This window comes from Xenopus laevis, chromosome 3L, assembly GCF_017654675.1.
Source record: "Xenopus laevis strain J_2021 chromosome 3L, Xenopus_laevis_v10.1, whole genome shotgun sequence".
Taxonomy (NCBI): Eukaryota; Metazoa; Chordata; class Amphibia; order Anura; family Pipidae; genus Xenopus; species Xenopus laevis.
In genome coordinates this window covers 150,030,867-150,047,504 of record NC_054375.1, presented here as the reverse complement: position 1 = coordinate 150,047,504, position 16,638 = coordinate 150,030,867, and the positions used below count along the sequence as shown (strand labels likewise).

The 16,638-nt window shown below is 43.1% G+C and overlaps 2 protein-coding genes across 5 annotated transcripts in view; one reads left to right on the top strand and one right to left on the bottom strand.

Moving 5' to 3' along the window:
- The window catches only part of wdr83.L (WD repeat domain 83 L homeolog), a 17,234-nt gene extending 10,606 nt beyond the window's left edge, over positions 1-6,628 (top strand). The window contains 8 exon segments of the mRNA NM_001096235.1: positions 484-604; positions 956-1,061; positions 1,156-1,204; positions 2,366-2,492; positions 2,847-2,914; positions 3,033-3,141; positions 3,641-3,755; positions 6,412-6,628. Of these exon segments, the coding sequence (NP_001089704.1) occupies positions 484-604; positions 956-1,061; positions 1,156-1,204; positions 2,366-2,492; positions 2,847-2,914; positions 3,033-3,141; positions 3,641-3,755; positions 6,412-6,558 (842 nt within the window). The 3' untranslated portion in view covers positions 6,559-6,628.
- On the bottom strand, positions 6,613-16,638 carry dhps.L (deoxyhypusine synthase L homeolog). Of its 4 annotated transcripts, XM_018253696.2 has the most exons (11): positions 14,899-14,975; positions 14,163-14,216; positions 11,677-11,886; positions 10,533-10,646; positions 10,094-10,215; positions 9,915-10,011; positions 9,484-9,570; positions 9,297-9,402; positions 9,107-9,210; positions 7,176-7,301; positions 6,613-7,082 (listed from the first exon to the last, which is right to left on the bottom strand). In XM_018253696.2, exons 3-11 carry the CDS (start codon positions 11,869-11,871, stop codon positions 6,984-6,986), a joined length of 1,050 nt encoding a protein of 349 aa, XP_018109185.1. In that variant the 5' UTR covers positions 11,872-11,886; positions 14,163-14,216; positions 14,899-14,975; the 3' UTR covers positions 6,613-6,983. The 4 variants fall into 4 exon arrangements, with proteins under 4 accessions (XP_018109185.1, XP_018109183.1, XP_018109184.1 ...); XM_018253694.2 differs by lacking the exons at positions 14,163-14,216; positions 14,899-14,975 and adding an exon at positions 16,561-16,638; XM_018253695.2 differs by lacking the exon at positions 14,163-14,216 and having other exon boundaries at positions 14,899-15,028.

Below are 16,638 nucleotides of genomic sequence, written 5' to 3'. Positions count from 1 at the left end.
TAGCTATCTGTATAACAGAGCATTCTGTCCCAGTGGCTGCACAGATCCTATCTGATCCCCATTGTAAGCAGCAGTCCTGCCCTGCTTTATGGCAGCTGAGATTCTAGCTATCTGTATAACAGAACATTCTATCCCAGTGGCTGTACAGATCCTATCTGATCCCCATTGTAAGCAGCAGTCCTGCCCTGCTTTATGGCAGCTGAGATTCTAGCTATCTGTATAACAGCATTCTGTCCCAGTGGCTGCACAGATCCTATCTGATCCCCATTGTAAGCAGCAGTCCTGTCCTGCTTTATGGCAGCTGAGATTCTAGCTATCTGTATAACAGAACATTCTGTCCCAGTGGACATTACAGATGTTGTTAAACTACAATTTCAACAAAACAGGAGGGCTGAGGGTTGTAGAGCTGCATGATGTGGTATCCTGTAGTTACACATGGCAGTTCTTGGCTGTGAATACTAAGCAGTGCTCTTTGTTTATTAGTGGATGGCAATTACTGTATGACCTGCGGCAGCGACAAGTCACTCAAGCTCTGGAATCCACACAAGGGAAGTTTGCTGAAAACCTACAGTGGCCATGGGTATGAGGTGTTGGATACAGCGGGGTAAGTACCTAAGGAGAGAGGTGTTGGTTTATACCTATAAAAAATACAGAGCTGGAATATTCACATTGAAAAAAAAACAAATATATTCTAAGCATTGTCATGCATTGTTATAGGTCTGTTATTACAATTAAAAATTGACATATGTATGTATATATATAATTAGTGCTGTAGAATCTGTCAGAACCTGCATAGCAAGAGGGAATGCAGAGCTACTGCTGGTGCCTGAGGGTGAGGGTGCCCTCTAGTGGCAGTGACAGTTCCTTCAGTCTATTTATGGAATCTCTTTTACTGTGTGTGATCAAGATTCCGATTCTTCTCACCTGTAAAATCCCCATTGTTTCCACTCCGCAGGTCATGTGACAACAGCCAGCTGTGCTCCTGTAGCTCAGATAAGACTGTCATTCTGTGGGATGTGGCACAGGGTCAGGTGGTCAGGAAATTCCGTGGACATGCAGGGGTGAGTCTTACCCAACTCTCCCACTCCACCATTGGCAGGTTCTCACGTTTGTAATCCTATCCCACTGCTAATGCTCCCCCTCTTCTTCCCATAGAAGGTGAATTGTGTGCAGTTTAACGAGGAAGCAACAGTGATAATATCAGGTAATGTCTCTCTGAGTTGCAGGAGCTCTACTCCCCCTTAATTTACCTATATATATATAGCCAAAGGAATGGTGCACTCCGTAGACAAAATTAATACCTCAGTGCCAGCATTGGAAATAAGCAGTGAACAAGGATTTCGGCACTCACAGGGTTTTAGTGAAAAATTATTATTATTATATATATATATTTATATATATATTGGATAATGTACCCCCTACTGTAATTTATAAAGATATTATGTCACCGAGGAGTTATGTGACCATATATTTTATACAGGTCACATAACTCCGACTTCTAATATCTTTATAAATTTCAGTAGGGGGTACATTATGCATTATAATCTACATTTTGTGTGAAATGCCGGGAGAGGGGTCGGTGTCCAATTCTGGTCGCCGGCGTCCAATTTCGGATGTGCATCGTCAAATTCTGACGCGCTGCATCAAATTCGCCGGCTGGGGAACCCCTGTTATAAACGGCGAGTTCTGACGTCAGAACGCCCCGTTTATAAGGATATAATTTACAGTCTGGTCCCATAAGGAAATAACCAGACTGTAGTTTATATAAATATACTCTGTAACCTGTATAGCTATTCCCCTGTACTAAGCACAATTCAGCAGGAACAGCCCCTAAATTTGCTCATAGTCTATACAGAGAGATCCCATAAAACTATGGCAGCATAGGTATTCCCCTGTACTAAGCACAATTCAGCAGGAACAGTCCCCTAAGTTTGCTCATAGTCTATACAGAGAGATCCCATAAAACTATGGCAGCATAGGTATTCCCCTGTACTAAGCACAATTCAGCAGGAACAGTCCCCTAAGTTTGCTCATAGTCTATACAGAGAGATCCCATAAAACTATGGCAGCATAGGTATTCCCCTGTACTAAGCACAATTCAGCAGGAACAGTCCCCTAAGTTTGCTCATAGTCTATACAGAGAGATCCCATAAAACTATGGCAGCATAGGTATTCCTCTGTACTAAGCACAATTCAGCAGGAACAGTCCCTAAGTTTGCTCATAGTCTGTACAGAGAGATCCCATAAAACTATGGCAGCATAGGTATTCCCCTGTACTAAGCACAATTCAGCAGGAAAATGTTATAGTTAGGATGGGTCATTATTTTACTATATACACTCTTTTGATGCATTCTATCTGTCCCAGGCTCTATAGACTCCTCGATACGGTGCTGGGACTGCCGCTCCCGTAGACCTGATGCAATTCAGATTATGGATGAAGCCAAAGATGGAATCTCCAGTGTCAAAGTTTCAGCTCACGAGATCTTGGCAGGGTCTGTTTCATTATTTAATATTTGCTTTTGTTTAGTGATTATAAGTGTGGGGGAGTGCTAGGGACAGACTCACGCCCCATAGTTCCCTCCTGTCTGTGTCACTGTATCACCCTGCAGTGGGAGGGACAGACTCATGTCCCATAGTTCCCTCCTGTCTGTGTCACTGTATCACCCTGCAGTGGGAGGGACAGACTCATGTCCCATAGTTCCCTCCTGTCTGTGTCACTGTATCACCCTGCAGTGGGAGGGACAGACTCATGTCCCATAGTTCCCTCCTGTCTGTATCAACATGGTTCACGTTTTCATGCCATCATATGAGATGGGTAATGACCGTTCCTCTGTGTATTATTACAGGTCGGTAGATGGGAACCTGCGTCGTTATGACCTTCGGAAAGGAGAGATGTGCGCAGATTATCTTGGCAGTAAGTTCTAGCTAATGAGGACTAATGAGCCATGACAGTCTTTCAATTATTAGAGGAAATTCTGGCTTTCCCTAACATTTCCAGCATATAAAACATTGACACCGTGCTTTTTCCACAGGCCCTATCACATGTGTGAGCTTCAGCCAGGATTCACAGTGTCTTCTGGCATCTTCCCTAGACTCCACGTTGCGTCTGCTGGACAAGGACACGGGAGAGCTGCTGGGAGAGTGAGTAATGCATGCTGGGAACAGGCTGGGGCTCTATGACAGTAACAGATATATTGCAGGGAGTTCTTGGACTACGGGGGGTTTGCTGCATTAGATTAGGGGGTGTCCTGCAAACACCAGTTATTGCTAAGAGCTGGGTGGTGGGGTATCGTTAGTGACATCAGAGAGATGGGCCCTTCTGTAAGGCTCCAGGGAGGCTGGTATTTGTGCAAGACGTTTGGCCCTACCAGGCTGGTTGAATTGCAACACTATAAGGATATAATGGGAAGACTGGGTGCTGGTAGTAACACTAGTCTGTTATAACTTATTACTAATGATGTAATTTTTAAAGAAAGTTCAGGTAACGTCATCAATCCATCTGAACTCTGAATATCTGGTTCATTTATAATATACACTTGTGGGTCTCAGGGACCAAATTATTAAATGTGTGTGTCTACTGAAGTAAAAATGTATATATCCAGGGGGAGACCTATAATGACATCACTGTGTGACATCATAGGTATACAGGACACCAGAACCTTAGTTACAAGTTGGACAGCTGTCTGAGCGAGAAGGACACTCACGTGCTGAGCTGCTCTGAGGACGGGACAGTGTGCTTCTGGGATTTGGTGGAGGTAAGGGGGTGTAAATGCCATAAAGCAAACTGACTGAGGGGCGGAATCTATTTATAAAGATCTGGAGCTGAAGTCCTGATATCAGACATTCCTAGTTTTAGGATGAAGCACCCTCTCTAGTGCAGGTGGTCTGTATTGTACTGTATTGAAGCCCACTCTGTGCTTATGCATACCCCTTTAAGTCCAGAAGATAGAGGGCTGCACTGCTGGAACCGCGAAGGTTGCTGGGAGTTCTAGTTTAGAGACATCAAACACAGACTATACTCTATGAAGATACAGTATATAGATCTGTCATCTTCCAAGTTGGAGTAATCAATATTCTTTGCCTCATACGCAACGCTTGAAACCCCACCCCGTCTAAAAACAGACACCAGATATAACCGTCCTGTTTCCCAATTCTCTGTCCCCTCAGGGATGTGTCACCCCAGTGGTGATTTATCTGTCACTCAATACACCATTGTCCTGTGTTTTGTTTGGTTCAGACAGTGTAGCAAGATGGCTTAGAGGACACAGTATCAGATAGTGGCACTGGCTTTTACTGATACATTATATTGCTGGGAATATCTGTGCACAGCCTTATAGTTATTGAGCTTTATTTCCCTGTTGATGTTACAATGTCATCCTTTGCTGTGTTGATCGCTCAGTGCAGGGATTGCCCAATGCCAGTGCTGTTAGAGGATGGGGAGGGCATCACTCCTGAGAGGTTAAGCTTGGGTTTCAGGGGGCCCAGCAATTTTTATTATACATAGGTAACATGGTGAACTGTATAGTAGGCAGTGCAGTTGCCTAAAAGGTCAACCTACTACCCAATGGTGCGCCGGCATTCTAACACAACCGCTCCAGATTGTAAGCTCACATGAGCAGGGCCCTCTGTCAGTCTGATTGTTTACATTTCTACTTTGGCATGAGGCTGCTGTATGAGGGTGGAGGTACCGTTGTCCTATGGCAGTGATCCCCAACCAGTAGCTCGTGAGTAACATGTTGCTCTCCAACCCCTTGGATGTTGCTCCCAGTGGCCTCCAAGCAGGTGCTTATTTTTAGAATTCCTGGCTTAAAGGCAAGGTTTAGTTGCATAAAAAACATGTATACTGCCTAACAGAGCCTCCTGTTTGCTGCAAGTCCACATAGGTGCTACCAATACCTAATCATAGGCCTTATTTGGAATCTGCAGGAACTTTTTACATGCTTGTGTTGCTCTCCAACATTATTTTATACTTGAGTGTGGCTCATGGGTAAAAAAGGTTGGGGACCTCTGTCCTATGGTAAGTTGCTGCTCTTTCTCCTCTGCCCTTTTTCTATGGTCTAGCTCCCTTTGATGGCATTACATGTGAGAGCAATAGAGGGGCATCCTGAGACGGGAGCTGAGGGTGGGAAAGTAATTTGCAGGAATGTATCTCCATTCAGTGTCCTAAGAAATGTCTACATCAAACACCTAATTATAGCTTCTTTATCTACAACCGTGATCTCCAACCCTTACTCATGAGCAACATGTTGCTCCCCAACCCCCTGGATGTTGCTCCCAGTGGCTTCAAAGCAGGTTCTTATTTTTGAATTCCAGGCTTGGAGGAAGTTTTTGGTTGCATAAAAAACAGTTGCAGTGCCAAATAGAAATTTCTCTAGGCTGCCAGTCCACATAGGGGCTACCAAATAGCCAATCACAGCCCTTCGTTGAAATCCTCAGGAACTATTTTCATGCTTATGGTGCTGCCCAACCCTTCTTACATTTGAATGTGGCTCACGGGTGAAAAAGGTTGGGGATCCCTGATCTAGAACTACCTGTCTGTACTTGCTATCGCTCTAGATTCATTCCCTAGAACTACCTGCCATTGCATCTTACCTAAGGCTAGGGCCAGACGATGTTTAGCACATAACTGAAAATGCAAGGGGGAGTAGCAGGGTAGCAGATTCTCCGCCTGCTAATCCCCCTTGCATTTTCATTGCGACTGGATTTTGGTGTGAAATGCAAAATGTTGCGTATCCGTGCCAAAATCCGCCACTTTTACCTGTACCTGAGTACAAACAATGCTTCCAAGTGCAGGCGCACCAGGAGCAGAAAAACAGCGGGTTTTCCACCTGCGGCGAAACACAGTCGGAGAACCACCATTGTCTGGTCCTGGCCAAGATCTCTATATTGTTGAAGCACATAACTTGAAGTGCAGCTCTTTAAAGCAGACAAAAGCAATTAGCAGCCAATTTGTGGGCTCGAGTTTGAGTAGAGAAGTTGTTTAAAGTCAGTATAAAAATTTAACTAATTCTTTTTTCCCAGTTCATCTGCCTGTATCATGAAATTCTTATTCCCTATTTAATTGCCTCAGCTTGAGCTTAGTTGTATAATGCCTTTTACAGATGTGGAAAGTGGGTATTACAAGTAGGGATGCACCGAATTCACTATTTTGGCTTCACTATTTTTGGAGTCCTAATTTGCATATGCAAATTAAGGGTGGGGAGGGGAACATTTTTTACTTATTTTGTGACAAAGTCACGCAATTTCCCTCCACGCCCTTAACTTATATATGCAAATTAGGATTCGGATTGGCCGAATCCTGCTGAAAAAAGGCCAAATCCTGGCCGAATTCCGATCCGAATTCTGGATTTGGTGCATCCCTAATTACAAGTAATGTATATAGTTCATATATCATCCTTCTCTTGCCTGCAGGGCTCGTTGGTTCTGAAACTTCCCGTGGGTAAAGCAGTTGTGCAGTCTCTCTCCTTCCATCCCACAGAGTGCTGCCTGCTCACTGCAAGTGAAGGAGGGGTGCAGGTTTGGAGAGGGGCGTCGTATGAAGAGGAAGGGGGCAGCTGAAGCCTTTGATTAAAGGTGCCCTGACATTTACTATTTTGTACACAACTCAATACATTTCTGTTGAAAACTTTTTTTTATTTCGTTCCTTAACGTCTGCTTGGCGAGTTTGGTAGGGTCACTGTATTCACACCTTCCTTCACAAAAATAAAACTTAAATATACACCATAAAATACATATTACAACAGGCAAGAAAATTAAATAATTACCCACCCCCCTACATATACTTGCCTAGTGTATGTACAAATGAAGCTTATATGGTACATTATTATTGCACTCATACTAATGTACACACATCCTAGAAATGCAGGCGTACAGGCTCCAGAAGATGTGGCTGGGTGCCAGGGGGCAGATCACACACAGTTTGTATGAACTGACAAGCAGGGGATTGCCAAGACAGATGGCACTGGCTATAAAGCTTTAGGGGGTCAGTCCTCTTCTTGCTTTTTAGCAGGGAAATCTGCCTGTTTCTGTGCAAAAGTCTGAGCCACGAGTAAAGGGAAGACCAGAGAGGCATCAGCATAGATCTGTAGGGAGAAAGTGCAAGGTGAGAAAAGAAAGTAGTAGAGTTGGCACAGATGGTAGGAAAGAAGAGTTTGGTTTCTGATACAAACACTGACCTTGACAGGTTTCGCTTCCATACGGATTTTGCCCCATGACACGGCTTCATCCGGCCTCGCACCGGCATCCGAACCATCAAACTCCTGAGCCGTATTTACATAAACTGCATAATCTGCTCCATTCCTCTGAGGAGAGAAAAAAAAAGTTGTAGTTTCTGGGGCTACACAGCCCAACACAAGATGGATACATACAATAATGGGCAGTCTAATAGACATGTAAATATAAGGCCAGATTACCGCTTAGCCTTCTGTTGGTCATCATAGTTTATAAAGTGAGAGCGCCATTTAACAGGTGATTCGCTTTTTTTTTTTTTTTTTTAAAGGAGAACAAAAGCCTAACTAAAGAAGTAGCTAGAAATGTCGTACATTATGTTTTGAGCTTCTGTACCAGCCCAAGGCAACCACAGCCCTTTAGCAGTAAAGATCTGTGTCTCCAAAGATGCCCCAGTAGCTCCCCATCTTCTTTTCTGCTGATTCACTGCACATGCTCTGTGCTGCTGTCACTTACTGAGCCACTCACAATATACAGTACACATAGAATAGAAATGTCACAATATAAGGCTGATTAGTAATTAATACCGGTAATTACTACATGGCAGCACAGAAACCAGTGCAATTAGCATCAGAATTTAATAATCAGCAAACCTGTAGCATCAGCTTATATTACAGCCAGGGAAGCTCATTTTCTGCTGGATAATTAGTGCCGAGCCCTAAGCTTAGCTTCTCAACAGCCAATCAGAGCCCACTGAGCATGTGAGTGTCACAGACACTTTCCAAGATGGTGACCCCCTGTGACAAGTTTGAAGTCCTGGATCATTGCTGCTATTGACAAGCTGAAACTTTAGGCTCGTGCAATAAGTTCACTATATAAAATATGGCATTTTTAACCACATTCATTTTTAGGGTTTAGTTCTCCTTTAAAGGTAAAATGTTATTGTTTTAAAACCCACAACATAAAACAAAACACATGCCGTTAAGGTAACCATTTCTACTATAGTGTTTAGGTAATATAGATTGAATAAATGTTTCATTCAATGGTTTGGCTGGTATATCAGTCCCTTTGGGGAACTGCGACCCCCCCTAGCCCTGCCTCCGACCATGGGCTCCAGATTTTGTAAAAAAATTTTTGCAAACCTCTGGCTAATAAAGTGAAGCTTGATAAGAGGCCGGTTTGATTTACTAGTGTGATCCAGTTCTGTAATGTGAGGTGTTTTGGACCCATCCTTGTCATTGCAATTATTTTCATAGTATAGGAGTGTTCTGTATCTGGTTCTGGCATGGTTAGTGTTTAGGAGTTCTCCTGGGGTGGTTCACTTTTATGTTACCTTTTAGTTTGTTATATTCTAAGCATAATTGGTCTTTTTTTATTATTATTTGCCTTCCAGCTTTCAAATAGGGGTCACTGACCCCATCTAAAAAACAAATGCTCTGTAAGGCTACACATTTACTGCTTTTTATCACTTCCTATTCATATTCCAGTCTCTTATTCAAATCAGTGCATGGTTGCTAAGTTTATTTGGACCCTAGCAACCAGATTGCTGAAATTGCACAGTAGAGGGCTGATGAATAAAAAGTGAAATAACTCAAAAACCACAAATGATAAAAAATGAAAACCAATTGCAAATTGTCTCAGAATATCCCTCTCTTCATCATACTAAATGTTAACAAACCCTTTATCAAACATTACTCTTAATACCCCACTGCTTGGGCTCCGGTCCCTGTGGATTGCAGCTATTGCTGTGTTTCTAGCACATATGCCCCACCCTAAGATGTTCAATTCCTTCCAATTCGGTGGAATGATGGAGACGGTCTTTTATATTTATGGGGTTGGCAGCAGATTCCCAGGGCTTTCTGAATTACTAGTTATCAATATATACTGGGAACAAGGTGTGTGCACTCTCTAACAGCTCAAGGAATCCCCCCACACTCACCATGAGGTTAGCATTGCAGATGTGATGCTTGATAAGTCCCCCACCCAAAATAATCATCCCTGTCTTCTTCGCAAAGATGACTTGGGAGTTCAACTTCCGTATATCTAATGAGGGGGAATGAAAAATATATATATGTATTTTTTTTTTTAGTAATCCAAACTGTGATCAGAGCCATTTCAAATGTACATACCCTCAACAATGTCAAGTTTGAGGCCAGGGTTTTTGTATGAGTGAAAATACATCATGTCTCCAAGTGATCCATCCGTCAGAGCAGGACTGAACACTGGGATGTTGTTCTGTCATTCCAAAGACAAAAGTGTATTACTTACAGTGATAGGAATGGGGAAGCCTTTAAACGAGTGAGTCAGGCTGAATACCTTATAGGCCCAGTAATACACAGAGTCTGGGTGGTTGATCTCCTTTCCTAAACGTGCGATCATCTTGGAGGGAGTCCACTTGGTGCCCTGAGGAAGTTGGGTTTTGCCAAGTTTAAAATTTGATGCAACTTGTGTAAAGGTGGCCATACACAGGCCGATAAAAGCTGCCGACAGACCGAGTCGGCAGCTTATTGGCCCGTGTATGGGGGCCCCCGACTGGTTTCCAGTCGGCCAGATCTCGATCGGATGGGATTAAAAACCCTGTCGGATCGTGGCCACATCTGTTCGTTGATGCAGTCCCGCGATCTGACCGCCCGTTCGCTAGGATCCGATCGTGGGCCTGATATTGGAGGGAGATCCGCTTGTTTGGCGACATCGCCAAACGAGCGGATCTCTCCATCTATTGCCACCTTAATAAAGTCTCCACTTACCTCTGTATCTTGCTCCAACACCATCTGATCCAGTATTGGGGTGACCCAGTCCTCAAATAAACAGTAATTATTGTTGGGAACCAAGAGATTCCCGATCCTGCAAAGAAGAGATAAGAGTGGATACGAGACTCGGGAGTCACGGAATAAACAAAAAAAGGCTTAGGTCAAGTGTTACTTACCGGTTAATGCCCCGAGGCCTTAGGTCTGCCCCCTTCAAGCTAAAGTCTCCCAGGTAAGTCGGTGCCAGACATTTAATCAGATCCTCTTCAATACCCCCAGCTGTAGTGACTACAATATCAACCTGTAAGGAGACAAAGATGTAACTAGTACGTTTAACTAGATGACTGACCTTCCAATCCAAACTGGCGGGAGAGTTAGCGCCTTCTCTACCCTCCAACCCCCTTAGTTTCCAGCCAACGAGAAGCCGCCAAAAAGTGACAAATGAGATTCAGCTGAAATGGTCATAAATGCACCCACTTTCCACATCTGTAAAAAAAGCTTGTTGGATACACTTCTAGCTCTAACATGATTAAAGAAAGCAATTAGGACAGATAATCTCAAAGTCTGGATGTGCTAAACCCAACAAGGCTAAAACCACCCACTGCCATAGTCCCTTACCATGCTGTGCTCCACCAGATACCGTATAGTTTCTCGTACTCCAGAGCTGATCAGATTCGATGTGTATCCGAGAAAGATGGTGCAGCCTCCGGGAGATGCCAACTTAGCCTCTATCTGCAGAGAAAGGCCGTCTGTCTTATTTATATTCGTTACTTTTCAGCCTAGGGCCCCCCTTCCGAGTCACACACCCCAAAGTGAAATTAGTTTACATTTAGGTAGTAACATGTGACTAGGGATGCACCCTATCCAAGATTCACCTTTTTCAGCAGGATTTGGCCAAATCCTTGTGCAGGGGCCTAACCGAATCCGAATAGGGGCAGGGAATCACGTGAATTTTTGTCACAAAACAAGGAAGTAAAAAATGTTTCCCCCTTCCCACCCCTGATCTGCATATGCAAATTCCGATTCTGTACAGTATTCAGCAATCTCGCAAAGGATTCGGGGGTTCGGCTGAATCCAAAATAGTGGATTCAGTGCATCCCTATATGTGACCTTTTCCCCAGAGCGGTAACCACCAATAAACAATCAGGCATTTGCTTTCAACAGATTAATGGCACCAAGACCAATCAAAGATGACTGCCAACTGGATGCTATGCATTACTAAACTGACTACAAAAGTGACAGCCGGTTTCAAATATTTTATTCGATTTTCACACTGGACAGCGAAAGAAAACAATATGATAGCTACTATTCTGCAGTCTCAAAAACATATTATAGGTAACATTTCAGGGTGCTTGTTCAAAATAAACATGAACCTAGAATAAGAAATTTTCAGATAGTCAATACGTTTTCAATCGGTTATCAAAAAAAATTATAAAAAAATCAATATAGTAACAAATGATAAAATATATATAAAAAAAAACATAAATAATCCAGTGGATGATAAAGAAAGCCAATGTTTTTGGGAAAATCAGATTCTCCGACTGACATATGTTCTAAATACAGAGAAACCTAAATATTTGTTCCCTGTTTCTAGTATCGCAAAGCTCAAAATAAAGAGACCATATTAGCTTGAAAGACTCTCCAGATCTGTCTTCTTCAGATTTAGCTTTCAGAGCTTCTTGCCAACTTAGTTGGTTAAAGTAGGAAGTGATATCTGCTGTTGAAGGAGATTCCTTTCCTCCCAGCACCACATCACACTCACCATGTTGTTGATCTCCTTGACCGATTGCCCAAAGTGTGTGGCCTGGAAGCCTGTGGTCAGGTAGCTCTGCAACAAAGCTTCATAGTTGACTCCACGATTAAAATCATATCCTCTGACCTGAACAGAGCCCTCTGGTAGGGAGTCACTGGGCATCAACACTGCCCCCTTGGCATCATTGGGAAGACCTTCTGCCATTATGTTGTTAGAAACCTGGGAAAGAAATACAAAGGTGCTGCAACATAAGAGGTCCTTATCTAGATACACCACTGGAGTGCAGGGGAAATAGGGGGTACAAAGTTGCCAGTATTAAGGGCTGGGTAACTCACATAAGGCAGGCAGATGGCAGTGCAAGACGCAAAAACATCTGACAACATTCAGATTAAAAGGCATGTAAAGGCAAAAAAATAAAATCCTATTTTTACTTTCTTTAATGAAAAAGAAACCTAACTTCAATATACTTCAATTAAAAAATGTGTACCGTTTTTATAAGAAACCTGACTGTATGCAGTGAAATTCTCCCTTCATTTACTGCTGTGGATAGGAATTGTCAGACGGTTCCTAACTGCTCTGCAGGGAAACAATCATACTTATGAACAGCAGGGGGAGCCCCGCCTTACTTCCCAGCCATGCAGAACTCAAGCAGCTTTGTTTGTTTCCCTGTAGAGCAGTCGGCGACTGTGTAGAGATTTGTATTGGATTTTATTTTTGCCTTTACATCCCCTTTACTGTTTCCAACTCCAGCTGCAGGGACAAAGATCATGGAGCCAGATTTAAACAGATAAACTGGGATTTTATTTGGAGGATTATTTTGCTGCAGCCACTGGTTCTGCAGAGCTGGAGAAAGTTAGTATTAAACAATACAAAAACTATAAAATCCACATTAGATTACACGACAACACAGGACCCAGTGCAGTCTGTATATTCTGATTATTAATCAGTCTTGTTGTATCGGCTTCTGGCAGACATTATTTGACTTGTGCTGTTTTGATCATTTATGACGATCCCTAAGCAGCCCTTTGACAGCATGTGCCTATCTTCCAGCCCTACTCAATGCCATCTTACACAAACAGTTCATGTTACTCAGAGCTTTTTAACTGTGGCAGTCAGAGACAAAGCCCAGTAGTGATGTACAAGTTGGCCTAAAAACAAATGCAAGCAGATATATATAAAATAAAAAAATAAAAATAAATATATATATATACATATATATATATATATATATATAGGCACATGTATATAGAACAGGTTTAGCCTCCAGTAGTTGCACAGTAGATGCGATCGCACAGAAATAATACACAAGCCTCTAATCACAATATTAAAGGACCAGTAACGCCAAGTTTTTTTTAACAATTAAAGGGACAGTATACACCTTAAAACACCTTTGCTAAAAACGAGCACAATAAATAGGACACGTGTTTAGAATGAATTTGGCCTATTCTTTTAAAAATCCATATTTTTCTATGTTTTGCCCTTTCTCGAGTTCTGTAGAGAGTCATATATGGTACTGGATTCCTGTTTATCTCCCTGATTAAGTACTAAACTCATTGTATTCTACAGAGCGTATCTGTTATTTGCTATGTAACCTGTGCCCTATTGCCCAAAAGCTGACTAATAAAATGTATAAAGTTGTCATTGTCATCATTGTTTATTTATATAGTGCCAGCAAGTTAATCCACAACTTTACATTCATTTATAACTAACAGGAGTCTTACAGTTAAAAATTAACAAACAACAGTTAGAGTAAAAATAGTATCAGAGAGGCCTGCTCACATGAGCTTACAATCTAAAGGGCATTAGGGTACATTGGAGACATAAAGAAGGTAAAAAACAGTTGGTGATTTATGGGAAGTTGATTTCTGATCAGTCAAGCGTACACTGAATATGCTTCTCTAGGGCCTTTAGGGATTATAATATATAAATGACACAATTATAATAGTGTTTCTGGAATAAATACACAGTACAGTATACTTACAGCATATATGTTTCTTTAATAATGTTCAATGGTTCTTTGTTATTTCGTCTCATTATGTATGCTTTTTTGATGTTTACATTACCCCTATAGTTAATTCTACGATGATCTTAGCCTTTAACCATATAAAAGTATGAGACCATTACAAGCATGCATTGATTGTATTTTATAGACAAATAACTGGGCTCAATGTAAGGTCCTACTGCCATCGTATTTCATGTCCAACTCCTGGGAACACAGAAGCCATTGACAGAGCAGGTCATTAACACATACCAGTCATTTCACTGAGACAAAACCCCATACATTTAACACACACACACACAAATACACAGTACAACCATGTTCTCTGTTACAGAGCAGCAGCACTGTGGGTGTGAGGGCACAAACGCATGCAGCGCAACTATGGATGAAATCGTGGACTGGCCCTGTGCACAAGTTATGGCACCCGCATGCACACAGACAATGTTACACACACGTTACACACATAGTGATGTAATAATAGCACCTTCCGACCTACCTGTGCTGGTGGCTTTTATAAATCAACCCATAACATCAATATGACACACGCAGCCTATGAGAAAGTAAAGGGGGTGTAAAGTCTTTCTATAGTGAGGGGTGATAGTGAGGTGAGTGGGGAATGAATTTGGAAAGTGAAATCAGAGCCTGGTGGGTTGTTAGAGCTACAATTACATATTTAAGTTACCATTTTGGAAGCATTTAAGGCTTTATCCAGAGATTTGAACTGCAGTTTGGTTGCTAGGGTCTAATGAGGACAGGTTGGTTGCTAGGGTCTAATGGAGACAGGTTGGTTGCTAGGGTGTAATGAGGACAGGTTGGTTGCTAGGGTGTAATGAGGACAGGTTGGTTGCTAGGGTGTAATGAGGACAGGTTGGTTGCTGGGGTGTAATGAGGACAGGTTGGTTGCTAGGGTGTAATGATGACAGGGGAGGGAAGAAGACAAAGACAGGTTCTCCAGCAATAAGAAGAGCCCCAGTAACTGTTTTCTGGTTGGGGGTAATCAATGATCCAGAACAAGTCGATAATTACAGCAGAGGGGTCACACGTCCAATAACTCAATGTAAACACTGTAACAAGTGACAGACAAAGACCTGCAATTCCCCTGATGGGCCGCGAGCTCCTGTGAGCCCCAGACACACGAGTTCTCCAGTGAGACGCACAAACAATACCGAGAGGCCTAAGACTCGCCACAGTTACAGCGGACAAGAATCCCCCCAGCTCCCCGGTGTCACTACCTCCATCGCATCTGCTCCCAGCTCACATGGCACAAACAGACCGGTACGGAAGCCTACTCGGGACAGCGCACCGCCCACATAACATAACCACGCCCACTAAGGACTTCCTGTTTCTACGTTCCCTCAAATCACTTTAACGGGGCGTTTCCTCGCATTTCTTTTCCCTCCTCTGCCCCGTGTCTGGTGTTCGGATGCATTTGGGTCCCGGTACCGACCCATCCCCGCGTATCGACCTTCAGCTATTCTGTAACCATGGAAACAACGCAACAATGACGCAATTGTTCTCACAGTTTAGTTTAATGGTCTCCCCCAGTGGCACCAGTCACAGCCCCTCCCTCTCTCTCTCATATTATCAGCTCCTGTTTTATCTCTCTATGTCTCTGGCCTTTCTTTTGTTTCCCATTGTTTTGGGAATCAGTTTGGCTTTTAGAATTAACCAAAATCAGATCCAATGTGTGACCAGTAATATATGGGCCCCTAATAGTGTCAACTCTGTATTGTCTGGGGCCCCTCTGTGCTGCCTCCTTACACTGCCCACAGTATGGACTGAGAATTGGCCCTGACATTTCACTTACACACAGGCCCAACCAGACTTTCTATGGCACCTTATAGCAGCCCCTCTAGCATTTGCCAGAACCCACATCTTGTCAGTCCAGGTCTGATAGCAGGAGTCCATTGTTACACATTTTATTGTCCCTGTAACTCCTTATTCCACTAACCCCTCCCCTGAGCCCCTTATTGTCCCTGTAACTCCTTATTCCACTAACCCCTCCCCTGAGCTCCTTATTGTCCCTGTAACTCCTTATTCCACTAACCCCTCCCCTGAGCTCCTTATTGTCCCTGTAACTCCTTATTCCACTAACCCCTCCCCTGAGCCCCTTATTGTCCCTGTAACTCCTTATTCCACTAACCCCTCCCCTGAGCCCCTTATTGTCCCTGTAACTCCTTATTCCACTAACCCCTCCCCTGAGCCCCTTATTGTCCCTGTAACTCCTTATTCCACTAACCCCTCCCCTGAGTCCCTTATTGACCCTGTAACTCCTTATTCCACTAACCCCTCCCCTGAGCCCCTTATTGTCCCTGTAACTCCTTATTGCACTAACCCCTCCCCTGAGCCCCTTATTGTCCCTGTAACTCCTTATTCCACTAACCCCTCCCCTGAACCCCTTATTGTCCCTGTAACTCCTTATTCCACTAACCCCTCCCCTGAGCCCCTTATTGTCCCTGTAACTCCTTATTCCACTAACCCCTCCCCTGAGCCCCTTATTGTCCCTGTAACTCCTTATTCCACTAACCCCTCCCCTGAGCCCCTTATTGTCCCTGTAACTCCTTATTCCACTAACCCCTCCCCTGAGCCTCTTATTATTGGTGTAAATACTGGGCAGGTCTGACTGTTTCTCAATCCCCATGGGAGCAATGTGGAAATCTACAGTGTAGTTCAAAGACACATATAGAGAAATAGAGATCATTAGATAAATCGCTGCTGTTCCTTGTTATCTAGTTATCACTTTTGCAAATGAAGACATTACAGGCATCCCTTATGGTCTTTATGCAACGTGATATGCAGTTCCCCCACACACACACACATATAAATAAATACATATATAATATACAGTATTTCATTAACAACCCCCCCCCATCCATCCATCCAAGAACACAAACCTGTTGCTTCCAAACTTCCATTCCACTTGCTGAGCTCTGTTTCTGGCAGACTGTCCCTGTCATTTCAGTGTCAACTTG

What these genes read in the sequence shown, in the direction of transcription:
- dhps.L (XM_018253694.2), bottom strand. Translation starts at nt 16,623, where the DNA reads ATGACAGGGACAGTCTGCCAGAAACAGAGCTCAGCAAGTGGAATGGAA. An exon ending in ATCTGGTGGAGCACAGCATG is followed by an intron (nt 10,216 to 10,532) that starts GTAAGGGACTAT and finishes GTCTCCTTACAG; the next exon opens with GTTGATATTGTAGTCACTAC. An exon ending in TGTATTACTGGGCCTATAAG is followed by an intron (nt 9,403 to 9,483) that starts GTATTCAGCCTG and finishes TTGGAATGACAG; the next exon opens with AACAACATCCCAGTGTTCAG.